At 31.6% G+C, this 22,570-nt stretch overlaps 2 protein-coding genes across 3 annotated transcripts in view; both read right to left on the reverse strand.

Annotated features, from left to right (window-relative positions):
• Positions 1-13,551, reverse strand: part of LOC145939925 (uncharacterized) — a 307,103-nt gene extending 293,552 nt beyond the window's left edge. The window contains exons 1-7 of the mRNA XM_083044568.1: positions 13,442-13,551; positions 13,276-13,359; positions 12,803-12,890; positions 12,604-12,665; positions 12,174-12,261; positions 10,442-10,718; positions 10,052-10,102 (exon numbers count right to left, since the gene is read on the reverse strand). The gene's annotated coding sequence lies outside the window, so the exon portion shown is untranslated. The remainder of the gene's footprint in view (positions 1-10,051; positions 10,103-10,441; positions 10,719-12,173; positions 12,262-12,603; positions 12,666-12,802; positions 12,891-13,275; positions 13,360-13,441) is intronic.
• A 4,930-nt stretch (positions 13,552-18,481) lies between these two features.
• Wat (worker-enriched antennal transcript) overlaps positions 18,482-22,570 on the reverse strand; it is a 142,634-nt gene continuing 138,545 nt past the window's right edge. The window contains exon 9 of one of the 2 annotated variants that reach the window (XM_083043629.1): positions 18,482-19,933. In XM_083043629.1, the coding sequence (XP_082899755.1) occupies positions 19,908-19,933 (26 nt within the window). In that variant the 3' untranslated portion in view covers positions 18,482-19,907. The remainder of the gene's footprint in view (positions 19,934-22,570) is intronic. The other variant, XM_083043628.1, reaches the window with a different exon arrangement.

The raw sequence follows: 22,570 nt of genomic DNA on the forward strand, positions 1-22,570 counted from the left end.
AAGCAGTGGTATCAACGCAGAGTACTGGGGGGTTAAACCCCCACCCCCTGCAAATTAAAAGAAACAGTTTTGCTGAATTTGTTAAAAAATATAAATAAAGAAAAACAAACATTAAAGAGCTATCGACGTCAGGATCCGCTAGTGTATATATATAAGTATAAGATACACTGTAAATTATACTCATTACGCATTCAAGGAGTTAAGTGTAGATTAAGTCAGACATAGGACGAAATGATGAGATAATTTCATTGCACGAAAATAATTAGGTGAAATTCTTTATATCTATATAATATATATATATATATATATATATATATATATATTATATCTATATAATATATATATATATAATATATATTATATCTATATAATATATATATATATAATATATATTATATCTATATAATATATATTATATCTATATAATTTTATATTATAATATAGATACAAAGAATTTCGCCTAATTATTTTCGTGCAACGAAATTATCTCATCATTTCGTCCTATGTCTGACTTAATCTCTACTTAACTCCTTGAATGCGTAATGAGTATAATTTCCAGTGTATCTTATACTTTTATATATATATATAAAATATTATACTTTTATATATATATATATGTATATATATATATAAGTATAAGATACACTGGAAATTATACTTATTACGCATTCAAGGAGTTAAGTAGAGATTAAGTCAGACATAGGACGAAATAATGAGATAATTTCGTTGCACGAAAATAATTAGGCGAAATTCTTTATATCTAATATATAATATATATATATATATATATATATACACACTGGCGGATCCTGGGGAGGGGGGGGGGGTTTAAACCCCCCCTTGCAAATTAAAAGAAACAGTTTTGCTGAATTTGTTTAAAAAATATAAATAAAGAAAAACAAACATTAAAGAGCTATCAACGTCAGGATCCGTTAGTGTATATATATAAGTATAAGATACACTGTAAATTATACTCATTACGCATTCAAGGAGTTAAGTGTAGATTAAGTCAGACATAGGACGAAATGATGAGATAATTTCATTGCACGAAAATAATTAGGTGAAATTCTTTATATCTATATAATATATATTATATCTATATAATATATATTATATCTATATAATATATATTATATCTATATAATTTTATATTATAATATAGATACAAAGAATTTCGCCTAATTATTTTCGTGCAACGAAATTATCTCATCATTTCGTCCTATGTCTGACTTAATCTCTACTTAACTCCTTGAATGCGTAATGAGTATAATTTCCAGTGTATCTTATACTTTTATATATATATATATATATATATATATATATATTATATAGATATAAAGAATTTCGCCTAATTATTTTTATTCAACGAAATTATCTCATCATTTCGTCCTATGTCTGACTTAATCTACACTTAACTCCTTGAATGCGTAATGAGTATAATTTACAATGTATCTTATACTTTTATATATATATATAAAATATTATACTTTTATATATATATATGTATATATATATAAGTATAAGATACACTGGAAATTATACTTATTACGCATTCAAGGAGTTAAGTAGAGATTAAGTCAGACATAGGACGAAATAATGAGATAATTTCGTTGCACGAAAATAATTAGGCGAAATTCTTTATATCTAATATATAATATATATATATATATATATATACACTGGCGGATCCTGTGGAGGGGGGGGGGGTTAAACCCCCCCTTGCAAATTAAAAGAAACAGTTTTGCTGAATATGTTTAAAAAATATAAATAAAGAAAAACAAACATTAAAGAGCTATCGACGTCGTTGATCCTGGAATAAAAGCTAATCATGAAACCCCAAAAATATTAAATAAAATAATTTTGCAAACCCTCCCCCCATTATCGACGTCAGGATCCGCTAGTGTACTGTAATATTAACTTATCCTATGCAAAAGAAACTTAAGGAAGCGGCGAAGACAGGGGATAATTGCCAAGAATGCGTGTCTAATGTCGCGCAAATCGCGATAATGCGATCAATTCGGAAGAAAACGCTCAGGTATATAAATGAGCGTAAGAAAAGAGTTCTTGCGCGAGATCGCATTAGAGACCCCCATCGACCACCCATGTCGCAAAGTCGTTAGTACCCTTCTGCGTTATTCGCCGACCTTCCGCGAATACAAATGACTCGTGTTGCACCTCGATGCGTTCGCGCCTTTCTGTCGTTACGATCGACCCATCGATCGCGCGCCGGCAGTCACGGGGATTATTTCCGGACTCGCCTGGGATTCCGAGACAATTTCAGCCATAAATCCATGCTGCCATTTGTCTCGCGAATTAAGTTTGCTCTCCTTTTTTCCCATATTCAACGACACCGTTTGCTCGGTACAGGGAATATTCCGTTTTATTCTTGTTTCTCTCTCTTTCTCTCTCTTTATTCTTCTTGTCGGTCTTTCGATTCTATGGCGGAAAAGAAACGAAGAGAGAGAGAGAGAGAGAGAGAGAGAGAGAGAGAGAGAGAGAGAGAGAGAGAGAAGGATGGACCAAGTGGGGTTGCAGGCGAATTGATATCGCCTCGTTTCAGACGGGTCGCGGCACGAAGCGCTTTTTGCGTCGAACCAGTCGAACGAATGAATTATCTTTCCGAATCGTTAATCTCCCGCGCAACGAAATGAAACGTTGGAACGACGTCCTCGACCCCCCTTACCGGACCGTTTTTACGGGAACTCGCGCGCCCCTAAGCACCCACACCGGGGGTTGACGTTAACGACGGGCGAGAGAGCTCCTTACCGTGTCGCGCGACAAGCAATAATTATTTTTACGGCTTGTCTTATAAGGTTTATAACGGGAAATATGAAGATCTCGTTTACGATCTCTGATTTTCCAAGTTAATGATAATGAGAGACACCGCAATTTTATTCTGCGATATTCATACGCACCTGTTTATGATATTTTCAATAAATTGAGCATTAATGGATGTTGAGTATATATTTTGCAACTGCATATTATTCTACATATATTCTATATTAAATTATTTTGTATAAGACTAATTTAATTTCATCTTCTTACTTTCGTCTTTTTAATCACTCTGACTGCTATATAACTTCTTCCATTGATAATTAAAAATATCTACATTAATATTTTGTTTTATTAAGAACACAGTATATATATAAAATAATTAGAAACATATTTAAGCTTAAATCTCATCAAATTATTCTACTTAACAAAGATTAAAGCGTAGTAATTTCATAGGATTGAGGTACGCATTTAATGCCGCAATTTAAACAGGTAGAGTCTCATCTCTACAGGTATACAAATACATTTGCGTTTCCTTCGTTCCAAAGCAGAAGCAGCCCTTAACTCATCGTTACACCGGTATAAATGGACAAAAACGATTACGCGAGTGTTTCGAACTCATTTATTATTAGCTTAAACGCCGTATCTTCGCGACGCTCCTCGTCCTGGCGAAACGCTGATATTATACGATATCATTATGGCAGTACGATTGACTAAATCGTGCCCGGGTCCTCGTAACTCGGGATTAAAACGTCCGGGAGAAGGCTTAGATAGGTTATTACATTGCCTTACGAAACCGTAAATCGCGTCACCGCCCTGTGCCACGGTCAGGAAAACTTTGAGAGTAATTGCTCTCGCGATTCCTAGGGAAATGCTACCCTCTTTCTGCGCTCGCCGTAGTATCGGGACTCTCCCCCCGTGTAGATAAACAATAATAACATTTCTTCGCCGGAGGAGGCCGGAAAACGAAAGAAAATACGTCCCTAGGGGGAACAATTTATTAATATCTTCGGCAACGAGCGATCGCGAACTTCCAAACAGGATGTGTACATACACGATACAATTTACGTGTACATGTATATTTTGATACGTTGTACATATTAAATGAGATTCATCTACCTGTGAGACTTTATTTCACATTTATTTCACTTTATAAAATATGAAAAATTATTTTATAAAGCGAAGAAATTTGTTGTAAAGAATTCTATTATAGCAAAAAAAATAAGTAATTTTCTTTTTTAGTGACGTATATCACTAGAAATTATATGGATGAAAAAATTTGTAGCAAGAGCATCTTCTTGTTCTTAAATATATCATTACATGCATCCTAACGAGCTACAAAGTTCTTTTTTATTTCTCCCTCACGGTACTACGTATGTACATACATACATAAGCTGCAAATACAGCAACCGTAGTACCTTTAGACCTTTATGGATGTTTTACGATAGTTCTTTGTTTCCGTTCTCTTTCTCTCTAAATCGAATAATAAAAAAAATGCAAAATGCAAATACAAATTGGTCGTTCCGTGTCGCGCGATGCAGCATCGCGGTCGACACAACGTGTTCGTCGTTCTTTGTTCGACTTTGATCGATGCATTAATGGGTTAACGACAGCGTAACGATCGTCTGGAGAGGAATTATTTTCGCATTTCGCAGCCCCCCTTTCGTCCAACTATGGCCTTCCCATCACTTGAATGACAAGCTAAATTTACGATGAAATAAGGAAAATATCCTGCAATAACGAAGCTAACTTCTTTTTGAAATATATATTTATAACGATGCAAAGATTATTATTATTATTACATTTATTATATGTATCTATGGGTGGAAAATGTCAATTCAAATAAGTTTAAAATAATATATAAACAATTTTACATTTGGTCTTACGAAATAATTTTTCAAATGTCAAAATTTTCAGCTTGTGCGCGCCGTAAGATATGTATATCTAATAAATATTTGATTAGACGAGGATTTTTTATATTTATATATATCAATATTTGCAGAAAGTTACCCTTTATAAGATCTCGGGAAGCAAATTACGCGGACGTTTATCGGACTACAATGTGCTTCCGTCGTTGGACGATGCTTTGAGTGAACCGATACTACACATACGGGTACTGTTCACGTGTGTCATTTCGGCACATCCGTTTTCTTTCTTGCGTGAAACGAGACTGCCTGCGCGCGTCCCATCAAAACGAAACGATGCATCAGCGATAAAAGCCGCCGCACCATATCTCCTCGTAATACGATGTTCCGAGAACATTTACGACTAATTGTTTCGCCCCGCGCGTAGGTACCATCCTTTTTTTCGCGTGGAACCGCAGTCGGTGTCTTGCCGCCGCACGTGCCGTCGTAAAAACGCAGGAAGGACGTAATACGTGGACACACTTGGCAGTAAAAATTCGTCGGCGGCGTAGGGGAGTAACACGGGGGGGTTACATTGCAGGGAGCTACGATAATGGCTAATAAAAATCAGCTAACTGCTTGCAAGACATTGCCGCGCTAATTGCCATCGTAAATTTTTTCCCTCGATCGATGTAACATCGGTGTGACGTGAATGCTCGCGCCAACCGTAAATTAGCGGACTTGATATATATCGTCGCGGTATATGGCAGATTTTCTTTTCTGCGACAGTAATTCGGCAGCAGCGGAAACAACGATTTTGTAAAAGGAGGAGATCGTATATTTCTTAATTAAGTGATATATCCGCGAAATGATAATTTTTGTAAAATTATATTAACCGAAAATCGTTAAATACTATATATTATCTTTGTGTCGGAATATTGCATTTAAGCAGTTTAAGAGCTTTATTTTTTTGACATTTATATTCAAATATTTCTCCATTTACTTTATAAATATATGTATAAAATACAGGATGAAAAAGAAAGTACTGCAATAACCGTGTTTCCTCGTTGCTCGCGTATATCGATTGCATGTGCAGGAAAGAAATTTTCATAAAGCAAGTCGCAAATGCCGTAGCACAAGCGCTGTGAGAATCATAGATTTATGAAATTGTTCGCGAATTGCAATTTATCGCCGAATACAGAAACATCCCAGAATCCCAGGAACACATCCCTCTACGAGCGTTCGCAAACAAGAGAAAATTTATTATTACGTACAACGTACGAAATGCGTGCAACAATGTTAAATACAAATACCCTTATAGTTTCGCGAAAAAAATGGACTCTGCGTTAAGACGCTGTACAGAAATTACTATTTTACGAGTGCTTCGTCGGGTGAGATCACGAATAAAAGTTTATTACACCGCTCGGGATTCGCGAACCCTCTTATACTCGAAAAGATCTCTTTACGCGGAACTTCTAACTAGGAAATGCCATGTTTCGTTTTACAAAATGCCTGATATTGACAGAAAATAATTTTAATGAAAATTACATTATCGAGAATAAAAATCGATTATTTTCCTGTTCGTTATTCTTCAGAATCAAAATTTATTTCTCCTCTTCACGATTATTATAGGTAATACTTGCTGTACAAAATGTTGTAAAGACGTAAAATTTTAAATAATTTTAATAATTAAAGAGAAAATATACTAGACATTTTATTTAACTGCTATATAAAAATTAAGATTTATTGGCGTAATAAAAATAATAATTTACAATAAACGTAAATAGTGTAAATTATATATTTTTATTACACAACTATTTTTATAGATATTTATAAAATTTTAATTACAAATATTTGTGAAAGAAACAATTTATATTAGAATTTTATAAATTAATTAATTATTAATTAATTATAAAAACTTTTACAATTAATTAATACGAAGTAATTTAAAAAGTAAAAAATAGAGCATATTTCAATTACATGTTTGGATTAATAATTGTCAATTCAGAATAATCTTATAAATAAGAAAACATTTTTTCTGATTATTGCGTGCCATTATATTTTTTAATATCCAAAGAAAATCTTTTTTTATATTTTTAATATACTATCAACAAAAGATGAGTCTTGTATAGAACTGGTATATTTTTTTCATTTTTAAAAGGATTTTTACATAATAGCGAAAAAACTCGTTTACATCTTCGTGCTTCTTCAAACGAGTTGACTTTCTGAATATTCAATTAAGCTAGATTGCATACAAAATTTCATTACGTAGTTGAATCAACGGCAAGTGTCCCTCTTTTTAATATGTGTAAAGTCGTCTGTTTATATACAATCTCATTATTACGAATCTGTAAAGTGCTGCGAAACATTTGCATCACTCCTGATACGAGTATGGATTTAAACTAATTTTATATTCCGGATGGAAATAATACGAGACAAGAATTGCAATAATGTTGAAATTAAAATTTAATAAATAAGCGAATTATTTATGTAAAGTATATGGAGAGAGCAATGTTTATAATTTATTATCCTCCTCTTTTATGCTACTTTTAAAACATTTTTGAATATACTTTAATATTTTATTTATTTTTGCATACAATATTTTAAATAGCGTAATCATGATTTTAAAATTACATTGCTTTGATAATACACGATACACATACAGTATATACATATTTTATATTTTGTATAAAATATTCCAACACATTCGTATATATAGTTTAATTAAAATATGTATAATAAATTCATCATTTTTGCTTTTTACAGCGTACTTTAGCAGACTATAATGTTTAATTTATAATGAAAAATGCGATATGCTTATTTGCAATATTATTCACACTTTCTTAACGAGTCATAATAATTTTGATGTTTTGGGAAATATATTATATTATAGCGTTATATATTAGTGCTAATATTTATTAGCATGTTTTTAAAAATTGCGAATTTTCATCTGGGAGACGAAATTCGGATCCATGGATATCGTCGAACAACGTCTCTCTTGAAATCCTCCAAAGAGGATAGATATATGCGTATCCCACCTACCTCCATGGTCCGCAAATACTTGATCTCCTGAGAAGATCGGTGGTAGAGGCGTCAAGAGAAGGGTAAAAAAAGAAAAAAGAAATCTCTATTTTCGCAGCTTCGCGAAGGTAAGGGTACATGAGCCTTGAATAGACACGATAAGAATCTCATACCCGTATTCGTGCCTGGATGAATGCTGTCGTGAAATATAAAGTAAACTACCTAACACGTTATCGCGATACCAACAAGCGGCGCATCGTTGATTGAATATTGATGTATCGCGTACGTTCGCTTCCAAACTTATGTTAGACAGATGTGACATAAAACGAAATAAGATTTTTCGAAGATTGAAGCTTTTATAAAATTCTACGTGTTTGCAATTGCAAGAAAAAAACCATTGTAATTATTCTTCAGTTTCTAGTTACTCTAATTTAAAGCAAATTTTGTTCACGAGAAACAATTTAGCACGAACTTGGCTGAAATACAATAATGATGCAGTTATGGGCCACAACAAGGGTTTAGCGACGACGTGACTAAGTGCACTAGAAGCTTCCGCCACGCGGAAATTTTCTAAAATTACCGTAATCCTGTCAAGGACTTAAGACCACCGACCCTCGAACTATCTGCCTAACTCGAGATGGGCTTCGTTGTTTCACCTGCTAACGTGATTTCATGTCATCGACCTAACCGTGTGGTCTTCACAACTAGTGGTCTTCTCACATAATAAACTTCAATCTTCTCGATGTATATATAGTATATAATGTGTGTGCAAAGTATGTATGTGCTTATTATACGTATTATATAATTTATAAAATTCTAATATAAATTGTTTCTTTCATAAAAATCTGTAATTAAAATTTTATAAATATATATCTATAAAAATAGTTGTGTAATAGAAATATATAATTTACTATTTACGTTTATTGTAAATTATTATTTTTATTACGCCAATAAATCTTAATTTTTATATAGCAGTTAAATAAAATGTCTAGTATATTTTCTCTTTAATTATTAAAATTATTTAAAATTTTATGTCTTTACAACATTTCGTACAGCAAGTGTCACCTATGGACAAACAGGTAGAAATCTTATATTCTCATGGATCAATACCTTGCTTTGAAGGTAAGCACTATAGTACACTTTCACTCATGGTGCGTGGGTTCTGATCTAAGCTATAATGCATTACATTTAAATTTTAAAATTTAATTAATTTACTATTATTAAAATAATAGAAATTAACTGAATTAATGTACGTAAATACTGAACAATTAATATATTTTATTTAATTATTATATGTATATGCATATATATGTGTGAATTTAATTTTTATAAAAAATTGCAATAAATTATAATAAAGATATTAAGAGCTTAATGTTGAACAAGTTTTGAATGCCTTGTTGTCTGTGTGCCAGACATTTTCACTATTAAAAGTATATAATTATAAAATATATAATTTGATTTGATTATTGCCTATATCATGAGTAACATATTTCATTGATTCAGCGCATTTGTATATATTAATATTATACGAAAATTTAAAAATATATTCTTTATTTGTTGTAAACATTTCAATTAGTTAAAATGTCATTGATCAGAAAAGCTACAAAGAAACCGAGTGACAGTAACTCTTATGACATTTATGACATTTGTTTATTCATACGACATTATTCTACGCATTAAATATTATTTTATAGTTTTTAAATCATAGATTTGGATATTATTTATTCTTTTGATATTTATTTTGCTCATAATTCTTTGTGAAAGTCTCAACAAATGTGTATTTTCAAACCTGGCAGTCAGCCATCTGAAAGAATATCGCGAGAGAGAAAGAACTATTGGCATACTCAGTGTCCAAAGTCTTGGTAAGTTTTCAGAACTAATGCAGATTGATAATATCGTGAAGTTTCAACATTGACGTATTTTTTATCATTTTGCTTGCAAAATGTTCTTGGATAGGATCTATGCGATTCTTGTCGTCATACTCGATCGACTTTTCGTCTCGCGGCGATATAAAAACGTGAGATAATCGCGTGGGAAATATTATGGAATTATCTCCTGTGACAAACAGGCGGATATCGCATAAAACTAATATATCTTGTATAATTAGCAAAATAAAATATGCATTTGAAAATATATATTATATTACGTACATTGTATGAGATGTTTCTTTAAATTGTGTTAATTACAACATTTCTTTCTTGTTAAAAACAATTGTCAAAATTTTGCAAAACAAGTGAACAATCTAACACTATCTCCCATTGAACGTTCGCAAAATTAAGAAAAAAATTAGTTATCGCTTTCATAATTAAAATTTTAAAAATAATAGAATATGTAAAATATAGAAAAATTCTAATAATAGAAATGTCCATCGTCTCGAAAATAAAAAATATTGAAAAACACATGACATCACTCACCGGCCGATGCGAAACAGCGGAATTACGACTGCATCGAAGCTACGCGTGGACCTGTAACATATAAATAAAATTCAAATTATAGCAGCGTTTTAAATAATTATTATTTTCAAAAATTATTATTGTTTCCATTAAATTTTCCATTAATTTTATTTATTATTTTATTCAATGCGTATAATCAACAGTAGATGTATAATTGAGTTTACTAACTTTACTTAACTTTATAAAATTTTGTAAAGATTATATCTTTTATAATATAATATTTTATAAGATTTATATATCAAAAATATTTCTCTCTAATTCTCTTATGTTTAAATCATTCTATAGAAATAGAAAGTGTAATATATGTATATGTAATTTATAACAAGTATTATATCGGATTATAATACTCACCTCAGAGTTGCTCCGTTGACGCCCGATGTCTCCTAGGCCTGCTCCTCCTCTCAGGTCGAGTTGGTCAGAATTGTTCATTGTTAAAGTCCGCCGAAATTTCCGAAACACACGTGAAATATTTTGAAAGACACTCCCGCATTAAACGCGCGATACTTTGAACGAAACTCCCGTACTAAACGCGCGATACTTTGGATGACACTCCCGCACTAAACGCGCGATACTTTGGACGACACTCCCGCGCTAAAACGAGGGAAACGTGCGATTTTTTTATATATTTCTGAAAAGAATGATTATTATAGTATTAAAATTATTATTATTATTATTATTACATTTGCATTAATTATTATAATATTTATTTTCCCTCTCTAAAAAAGGCATGTTATTGATTCTCGAAAGTCTCGAAGTTCTCTCGAAAATCTTGTGCTAATTAATTATAAAACAAAGATTGTGATTTCGAACTTTTCTCTTCATTACTTTACTTGCAAACGTACAAAAAGAATATTTGAAAATTCTCATATTTTATATACATATATATATGTATATATAATATTTTATATATATTTTTCGAGAATCTCAATAACATGCCTTTTTTATAGAGAGGACCTAGAACAACACAAGTGCGTGCTACGCGTGTGACATTCTTCAGTTTTACATTGAAAAGTATGATATTTAAAAAAAAATTATATAAAGTTTACTTAAACTCGATTAATATTTTTTAACAGAAATCAGCTGATAACTGTCAAAAATATTAATCGAGTTAAAAAGACTATAACATATTATTTAAAACATTACTATTTTAATTTTTAAAACATTATTATTTTAAAATTTAATTAGCAAATTAATGCTTTTTTAACCAGTTGATATCTGCCAAAAATTATTAATAAAGCGTTAATTTGCTAATTAAATTTTAAAATAATATGTTAAAATATTCAAATAGTAATGTTTTAAAATAGTAATATGTTTAAATAATATATTATAATACTTCAAACTTGATTAATATTTTTGACAGTTATCAGCTGATTTCTGTCAAAAAATATTAATAAAGCGCAAATTCAATAATTAAATTTTGAAATAATATGTTGTAAAAAATAAAATAGTAATATGTTAATTATATTATATATGTTATAATATCTTATCTGTGATTAATATTTTATGACAGAAATCAGCTGATAACTGTCAAAAAAATATTAATCGAGTTAAAAGAATTATAACAGTTCAAAGTATTATAACATATTATTTATTTTTATTAATCAGCTGATTAAAGCGTCAATTTGCTAATTAAATTTTAAAATAAAAATATGTTATGAGAATTAGAATAATAATGTTGTAAATAATATGTTATATTACTTTAAACTCGAATAATATTTTATGACATTAATGCTTTAATCAGCTGATTTCTGTCAAAAATATTAATCAGGTATAAAGAATTATAACATATTATTTAAAACATTATTATTTTAATATTTTTATACCATATTATTACTTTAATGCGCAATAGCGTGTGCTTGTGTTGTTCTAGTATAATAAATATTATAGTAAATATTATTAATATTTATTATAATATTTATTATAATAAATATTATATGTAATATTTGTTATATTATATAATAAATACATAATATAATAAATATTAAATATAATATTTATTATAATAAATATTATATATATATATAATATTTTATTTTATTAATAATTTTGTAACTAAATCAATCAATAAATTGTTAATAAATACCTAGAAATTTCTGTTCCGGCATTCGATACCATTCCTTTTGCTGCTTTCAAATTTTTTGAGTCCTACTTTTTCAAGTTGCTACGTTGATCTGTAATATATATATATACCTATATATATATAAAGAGAAATTAATTATTAATTATTCTAATTTAAACTTTTATTATTTTTAATATAATTTTTATTTATTTTGAGTATAATTATAATATAAATTAATAATAAGTAATTTATGGAAACAAATTATTAAAAAATTATACTTTTGCATTTATTATTTCTGCAAATTTCAATTTAGATATTTATATTAATAATTTTTAAAAAATTGTAATTTTTTGGTTCGTTTCTTATGTTATTCATTTAGTTGATTTATTTTATACATATATTTTGTTATTTTCCCATTAACTATTAATTAAAGTAGAAAATATTTTAAACTTACCGATGCAATGTGCAGTAGTTGAGTTCCATAACCTAATAGATATCGTAGTGCATATTGTTAATCTGTAAAATACACAAATAATCTTTATTTTAATTTAAAGCAAATATTCAAATTATATTTAATATTTCTAAAAGTAAATATTGCGTGGATTAAAATTTTTTTTATTTAATCTTTTATAAATAAATAATAAATTATTTACCTCATGTTTTCTTCACCTTCGCTTGATGCCGCCCAAGTTTTCCTTCTCGTCTTTTATTGCATCTCGTATCGCTTCTTCGTTGTACTCACTAGTGAACACAATTCATTATATATAAGCGTTTGCTCGCAAGAACAATTAATTATGATAACGCGCGCACTAATTATATCTGAATCCAATTAATAATCGCGCGACACTTTGCACTCATCGTCAGGCGACGCGCGCTCTTAATGACGGAAATAAAACGCGGGAAAAGAGCGCGCCAACCTCAATACTGACAACGAGACAACCAACTCTCTTACGATATCTCTAGACATTAACCTATACGCGCGCGAAGAGCAGAGGTTATTAACCTTATACGCGCGCGAACAGCAGAGATTACAACAAACCATAGATGATCACATAAATATCGTATTTATATGGTACACATTCGAATATTGTTATATGTTTTTAATATTTGACAATAATTTATTTACCTCAAGTTTCTTCTATTGTCTGATTCTATCTATGCTTTCTTCTCCTCTCTTATTTCATTCATTTTCGCTCATTCGTGGCACTCACTAATGAAAAGAATTCATTATCACAATTAAGCGTACATTTGCAAAAACAATTGATATTGATTAGGCGTGCACTAATCCATACCTGAATACAATTGATGAATTAATGATCGCGCAGCACTTTGCATGCCAGGCAACGTGATCTTGACTATGACGTGAAGATAGCCTGCGATTGTGCGATCGGCAGCAATTGAGAGTAAACAAGCGCGTAAAGATCGATACTCGCGCTCTCTTACGACATCTCTAGACATTAACCTATCATAGATATATTACACATAGCTAGAATGCCTTTGTGCCTTTGTGCTCTATTTATATGTAACATATCTATGACACAAAGGTTAATGTCTCGAGATGTCGCAATTGCAAGAGGGCGTGAGTATCGATCTTTGCGCGCTTTTTTCCGCGTTTTCTTTCCGCCATAATTAAAAGCGCGCGTCGCCTGACAATGAGTGTAAAGCGTCGCGCGATTATTAATTGTATTCAGGTGTAATTAGTGCGCGCGTTATCATAATTAATTGGTCTTGCGAGCAAACGCTTATATATAATGAATTGTGTTCACTAGTGAGTACAACGAAGAAGCGATACGAGATGCAATAAAAGACGAGAGGGAAGGCTTGGGCGGCATCAAGTGAAGAAAACAATGAGGTTAATAATTTATTATTTATTTATAAAAGATTAATCAAAAATTAAATAAAACATTAATTGAAATATAAAAGATTAAATAAAGAAAAATTTTAATGCGCCCAATAATTACCTTTAGAGATATTAAATATAATTTGAGTATTTGCTTTAAATTAAAATAAAGATTATTTGTATTTTGCAGATTAACGATATGCACTACGATATGTATTAGGTTATGGAACTCGACCACTCCACATTGCATCGGTGAGTTTAAAATAATATATTTTAGATAGTATGTTATAATATTTTAAACTCGATTAATATTTTTAACAGTTATCAGCTGATTTCTGTCATAAAATATTATTCGAGTTTAAAGTAATATAACATATTATTTACAACATCATTATTCTAATTATTTGAACATATTACTATTTTATAACATTACATTTTAATATTTTAACATATTATTTTAAAATTTAATTAGCAAATTAACGTTTTATTAATCATTTTTGGCAGATATCAGCTGATTGAAAAAACATTAATTTGCTAATTAAATTTTACAATAATAATATGTTTTAAAACTTAAAATAGTAATGTTTTAAATAATATGTTATAGTCTTTTTAACTCGATTAATATTTTTGACAGTTATCAGCTGATTTCTGTCAAAAAATACTAGTTTAAGTAAACTTTATATAATTTTTTATTATCATTCTTTTTAATGTAAAACTCAAGAATGTCGTGCGTGTAGCACGCACTTGTGTTGTTCTAGTTTCTCTCTATAAAAAAGTCATGTTATTGATTCTCGAAAAATGTATATAAAATATTATATATATATATATATATATATATATATATATATATATATATGTATATAAAATATGAGAATTCAAATATTCTTTTTGTACGTTTGCAAATAAATTAATGAAGAGAAAAGTTCTAAATCACAATCTTTGTTTTATGATTAATTAGCACAAGATTTTCGAAAGAACTTCGAGACTTTCGAGAATCAATAACATGCCTTTTTTAGAGAAGGAAAATTAATATTATAATAATTAATGCAAATGTAATAATAATAATAATAATTTTAATACTATAATAATAATTCTTTTTAGAAATATATAAAAAATCGCTCGTTTTAGTGCGGGAGTGTCGTCCAAAGTATCGTGCGTTTAGTGCGGGAGTTTCGTTCAAAGTATCGCGCGTTTAATGCGGGAGTGTCTTTCAAAATATTTCACACGTGTTTCGGAAATTTCGGTGGACTTTAACAATGAACAATTCTGACCAACTCGACCTGAGAGGATGAGCAGGCCTAGGAGACATCGGGCGTCAACAGAGCAATTCTGAGGTGAATATTGTAATCCTATATAATACTTGTTATAAATTACATATACATATATTACACTTTCTATTTCTATAGAATAATTTAAACATAAGAGGATTAGAGAGAAATACTTTTGATATATAAATCTTATAAAATATTATATTATAAAAGATATAATCTTTACTTTACAAATCTTTACTTTATAAAGTTAAGTAAAGTTAGTAAACTCAATTATACATCTACTGTTGATTATATGCATCGAATAAAATAATAAATAAAATTAATGGAAAATTTAATGGAAACAATAATAATTTTTGAAAATATTAATTATTTAAAACGCTGCTATATAATTTAGATTTTATTTATATGTTGCAGGTCAACGCGTAGCTTCGATGCAGTAGTCGTAACTCCGCTGTTGCACATCGGCCGGTGAGTGATGTCATGTGTTTTTTCAATATTTTTTATTTTCGAAATGGTGGACATTTCTATTATTAGAATTTTCCTATATTTTACATATTCTATTATTTTTAAAAATTTTAATTATTAGAAGCGATAACTAATTTTTTCTTAATTTTGCGAACGTTCAGTGAGAGATAGTGTTAGATTGTTCACTTGTTTTCCAAAATTTTGACAATTTTGTTTGAACAAGAGAGAAATGTATTTAACACAATTTAAAGAAACATCTCATGCATTGTACGTAATATAATACATATAACGTATCTTTTATCGCGATTTATTAACTCTAAGCGTGAGTCTCGTGTAAAATGGGCTTCGAGCGTAAAAGCAAGCATTATCGCGCGACAAAGTATTTGCGTCCTATATGCAGGAGTCTCAACTATAAGCTGAGGGAGCGGAGCCGAAAACATGTACTTTCGTATGATGCAGAAAGACATTGGGCATCAGGCAATGTCAAAAGGTATTTTATGACATGAAATATTTCATATTATTACCAGCTGAGTGAAACACGGATCTCAAGTCTTTAGAAATTCGCCGCGACAGTTACTCGATAAATGCGATGCAGGTGTAGCTGCAACGGCGACGTTCGCTTGATAATCGATTGAACATCTGTTCGGTAGACTGGAAGCGTCTGATACTCTCTCGAGGAGAGGTAAAAGTGACGCGCAAGCACGACGTTTCCTCGTCACGGAAGCGGAAAGTGGTACCGATTTGTACGAACCAACGGAAACGTCGTCCTTGCAACGCGACGAACGAGAATAAAAATCCGCGCATAAGTGTCGCGAGACATCTTCACTTTGAAGAAGACTTTCCCTGCGTCGCTAAATCTCATCTTCATTCTCTACCGATGCAATATCTGCATTACAAGATGCAAAATTAACAAATTCTTCTGCATCTTTTAACGCGAAACACTTCGTACAAATTAGAATAACCGCTTAATAAATATTAATTAGTATATACATAAAATATAAAAAAAGTAATATACAAACAATTAATATGCAATTTCTACATTAAATACAATTAGTGAAAGCGTTAATTCTATAAAATATTTTCTCACTCGTAAAATTATTCTTTTTCCGTTTAGAATCACCAGTGATTTTGCTCTACCATATGTCAAACAGTGTATATTAACGCTCTCTACATACTTTCAAATTTTCTCTGAGCTGTCTAACACATGGCTCCAGTTAGTTAACTCCAAAATAAATAAGCGGATCTCATTGTTAGTGGATCTCCACCAGATTCTTATCTTATGCGCAGATATACAATACACATCTTACACAAATCATGCAATCAAATGCGCGATGTCGTAATGTCATGATAAATTTCACGTTGACCAAACTTTAAATGAAAGATCTTACTCACTTTATGAGAAGGATTATGGCGATAATATGTCGTAAGTTTAACTGTAAATATTGTCCTTGCACCCAAATCATAGCTGCATGAATAATTAGTAGTATTTTTATACCATTCTCCTACGCGATTATGTATTTCACGCGGATATCCTGTCTCATTCGCTCTGAAATGTTTTCACTTAGAAATAATTAGCAAATTATACGTGAAAATACGCTTATTGAGCGGTTGTTCGTGATACATTGAATTGCAATTATTGACAATAAATATGTTTAAATCGGAAAGACAAATGCAAAATAATATTAATTATGTCTTTTAATAATTATTAGCCTAGATATTAATTAGTCAATTGTTATGAATGTAAATAATATTGGTCCAATTCAATTTGTATAATTCACACTCAATTAACTACAATTAAAACAAAAACGGTCTTGAAATTGTTGGAAGATCACAATAGAAATTTTTGAAGCTTTCTCTAAATAGAAATTTTTGGAACTTTTATAATGATAATGAACCACTTATATTTCAAAGAATCTAAAATTTGAATATTTACAACTGCTGCAATTTCGAGATATAAAATTACTAATAATAATTATACAGCACAAATTATTCCGAGACAATTATTGTATGCGCATAATTATTCAATTGACAATTTATTTTAATTTCAAAAGCTACAACTATAAATAGTTCTGCTTATTTATATCTTCCTTTATATCCAATTTGCTTGTAACTGCTAAGATTAATATTCGTGTTTTTCCCGGGATTATTAATGCACGACATAGAGTAGACTAGACTTTCGTTATATATTATAAGACACAGTTTCTCCGTCCACAAAGATCGAGTGAGAGTCCACGTATAGTTGAGGATATATATATGTGTTTGAATATTCCGAGAGCGCGTTCAAATAGTTGCAGGAAACTTTCGTAATTACCAATACACGAGCGCGAGTAATGCAGGGCCCCGATAGTAATTATCGTCGTCGTGTGAGCGTCGTGCACCACAGATTTCGTCGCGGATAAGAGGGCTGCCTGTCGTGTTTATCATTTTATTGGCAAATTTCATTCTTGGACGAGATCTGCTTGAGAAACTGAAAGGTTCCCAGTGCTGTATTTCGGAATATCTAGATATTTTGCGCGATTAAAAGTGTCGTAAAACAATTGCTATAATGCTTTTTTTCTGTAATAAAAATTTATTATAATATTTATAAACTTTAAAGCAAAAATATACATAAATATATAGTCAAGCGTTAAATGCACTTTTACATTTTAATTTATTTTACAAGATGGCGTGTATACAATTTTTAATTGTGATAAAGGATATAATAATGAGAAAAATGCGATGTATAGACAGCTATTTTGTTTATTTCATTCATAGCTTACATAATATATTTACATGTTTCTTACAAAAATTTTTACAAAAATCTTCTAAGATCGACTATATTCGTATGCTTTTGCGGAGAATTATGTAAATGCAAACTAATTATACCTAGAATGCGAACATTTTTTTCGGCGCTATGGATCAATAAGCTGCGGATTTACATATTTTTCGTCGGCGTGCACCGCGCGATTAAAATGTACAAATGCGGAATAAATTAGCCGAGAAATCGAACGCGATAGGTGATATATAGAACGTATCTCGCGTTTAGAAAAAATAATCGCGGTCAGATTACACGGAAACGAAAGCAATACCTTCATTGAGATTCGCGCCTCTTATCCATTTCTCTTTCACTCTGTGTGTATCGTAATCTATACCGTATTTACATACGACGTTACGTATTACTTGTCAAACTGCATCGTGCAACTGCAACGCGGCTGTAAATATTTCGAACACGGATCGCGATCGGTCTCGGGATCGTAAACGCCTCTTATTCGCCCCGAAAGAGGCTATCTACACTTAATTAAATCGCCATTGCAGTCGCAATAAATAACTTACCACCACTCGGCAAAACATACCGTCCGTTTTAATGATTTTCATAAATTCAGCGGAGCGCGAACCCGCTTATATTTACCGGTCTTGTTCTTATAATCGGATATCTCGACTGTGAATACCGGAGCGGATCGCGGCTCAGCCTCGCTCGCTTTGTTCTAGGATTGCACTGTCGTACACAATGCTTTTCAGTTGCTATTATAATTCTACACGCCTTAACGTTACTGCCACGCAAAGGCGCAAGTATATATACTCGTAATATAATGCACCATAAAATACGAGACTTGTACTTTCGTAGACTTCATTATATGCAGTCAACGGACGTTCTTGTTGCCGTATACGGGATTATCGCTGCGATTAGATATCAAGACCAGGGGAAGCAGAGAATTTAATATCAATTTAAATATTTTTAAAAAATGCCATTGATATATAATAGATTGATTTTAAATAACCTTTAATCGAAGAGATAAGAAAATGTGGATTTTATTTATGCTGTATGCTGTTTCGCAAAATTTTCATTTTTTGGGTTAATACTTAAGAGGGAACTGTTCTTTCTAAATTCTTGTTTTATCGCAGCCTGATATTATCCATTCTTACGTTATTCTATTTGTATTGCACTAATAGTTTCTCTTATCTTGAGAACTTTACGTAATCCAGTAAAGTTCACAGAAGATAAAAGTATTCTCATGCTTCTAATTATATAAATAGAAAAGCTATTGTTAAAATATTACTTTAGACTCGTTCTTCTTTCAATGGCCACATATTAACGCGTAATGCTGATTTTACGCGTTTTACCACAATTTTTTTAAATAGAATCCATGATGGCCAAAATCTTGATCTTCTTTAAGTTGTCATCTTTTCGCTATCATTCGATGTTTAGTAGTAAAAATACGTGTAGTAACCTGCAACACATAAATGAAAAAGCGATTCTTGAAATTAGCACATTTTTTAGTTCATTTTTGTTCGAATTGATATCAAAATGATATTTCAATTAATATAAGAATGATATCAGAATGATATTTTAATTGCTAACAGAATAATCAATTATCGAAAGTATTTCAATTAAATTGTTGGAAATATTCAGACAAAAATTCATTCCTTATAAATTTATCGCGCGGATATATTCAATACCGTATATCAAAGGATTATCTTTAATCAATTATCCTGTCAGTCTCTTGTTCCGCTTGCGAAACTGCAAGGAAGCAAGAGATTAACTTTTGCTTTTCCAACTGCTTGCACTTCCGCTCTCGGGATGCTTACGCCGGCAGATTCCAGCAGATTCTTTGTCATCGTCGCGTCGCGATAAAATCGCTTTTAAACTTTCTCGATTTTCCTTGCGCAATCAAATTCCAATTCTCTCTCTTTCTCTCTTTCCCTCTCTCATTCTCTGGCATTTTTCTCATTTCCCTTGTCCTTCGATATTCTCGCGCGACTACTCTCGTTAAAAATTCTTACAATTTATTAGATCCGTTAAACAGTCCGTGTGATTTCCATCTATGATTGCTATCGCCGAAAGCATCATTCGGAGTGCTAATGCCCGGAGCACCTGAACGTCGTTAATGAGTAGCAAGGGGTGATACCACTTCAAAGCTGCTAATTATAAGACCCTCGTCACCTTGTCTCGCCACCCGTCACGGCAGCACTGACCCCATCCCTTTCGTTTCTACCCTTTGATTAGTAGGTGCTCGCTTTTCCGGTCCCCTGGTATTCTCTCGGCTGCCTCTCTCTCTTTCTTACACTTTCACACAGCACACGTGTGCGTTGGCAAGATTCTACGCAGTGTGTCGATAATAAAGCCGACCGCGAAACGAACGGGGGATTCGAATGGAAGCCATTAGGGGACCGAAAGGAGTCTGCCAGTTCTGATTATAGTCAATTTAAACGCCCTAACAATATGAATAGTAGTGTTCAGAAATAATTGTCGGTAAATTGGCGAGCGAATCCGACTTAAAAATGAATTGGGCGCTCAAAGTGCGTATTTTACTATTCTTTTGTATTGCTGAGATACTTTAGAAATTGCTGTTGATTTTATATTAAAAAATTATTGAGAGTATGATAAAATATTTGCTCTATAAAAAATGTAATGCTCTAGTGCAAATTAATTTATTTAATACATAATGATAAATATAATCGATGAGAAAGTGATAAATATCTTGCACATGTTAAAATGGACATTGCATTGACATTATATACAATTGATTGGTCAAAAGTACTAGACCACTATTTTTATATCGAGTCGCTATAAAACTTTTTTACGCAGCCGTGCGACGTTTTTTCATCCAAGTTCTAAATTAATGTCCCGTGAAAAAAGTATTTAACAGAGATATCGTTAAGTTACGAGAGTTTGTTCCCACAGGGAATACCGACGACGAGTTTTGGGGAAAAATCGTTTTTCACGCCCTTCTCCTTTCAACCCCAGATAAATTTCCGTCAAGGACGTCCGGAGGGGTCATCAGTTTTTGCGTGTTGCGTAATTAAATGCGGATCGTCGGGTTTAATGATTATTAAAGGGAAGGAATGGGGCCGTTTGATCCAGAACGTTACCACCTTTCGTTTTATTTTTTTAATCGCGCAAGATTTACAGAATAGCTAGTTGTCGGTATGAGATAATATATATTATATGTGTAATTGGCAAACGCAGATAAGGATATTCGCACGCGATCGTTTTTATCACGAATCTATCTCTTGAATTTTAGAAAACGAAAACGGTTGCAAAGACAGTTATTCGTGAACGGAAGTTGCTCGCACGCGAATTGCATCAATCGCGGTCTGTCAACACGATTAGCACATTATATTTCAACCGTCTGTCAGCGGCTTTATTTCTCCCGCCAGAGAATTAAATTATACTTTACACTCGTTATCTCCTAACGGGCTGGCTAATCTTCAAAATTATCCCGATAAAGCTGCTTCCCTAACTACAACCTCAGATCTTACTTTCAGGTTTAACGTTTCTCGCCCTTAATGCGCTACGACATTAATCACGGCCCGATTGCCGAGATTTCTCTCTCGCCGTCGAGATGCGTGTATTAACGAGTGCAAAATGCTGTAAAAAAATATATGCGAGATGTACAAATCTTCCCCCGATATCCGGCTCGCGTTTCTCCATCCAGAGGAATTTATTCGCTCGCCGTTCACTTCTTTCGCATCGTACGCGAGTTTTAATACCGTTAGCAATACCCCTCGTTAACTTTTATAGAGTTATACGAACCTGCGCATCATATATAGAGTTGCATTATATTCAGTTATTCAGTTGTTTTCTCATTTAACCCCGCGCAAGAAAACGAATATGTAAAACAAGAAATATATACATATTCAATGGAAGTAAATTTATGAACCTTTGTTCTTCGTCAAATCAGAACCAGTCCTCATCAAATTGGGCAATTATTTGCCGACGGAAATATATGTCGGGTTATGGGAATGAAGCTTTATTGCGTCGAGATTGCAACAACGTTGCCCACGCATTATTACGCATTACGTGGTTATGTTTTCTTTCTATGTTTTTTTGCATTTGATTTCGCAGACATACGGATTACGCAATT

Source organism: Prenolepis imparis, unplaced genomic scaffold, assembly GCF_030444845.1.
Source record: "Prenolepis imparis isolate NDT839.2.m4 unplaced genomic scaffold, iyPreImpa1.0 SCAF_8, whole genome shotgun sequence".
Taxonomy (NCBI): Eukaryota; Metazoa; Arthropoda; class Insecta; order Hymenoptera; family Formicidae; genus Prenolepis; species Prenolepis imparis.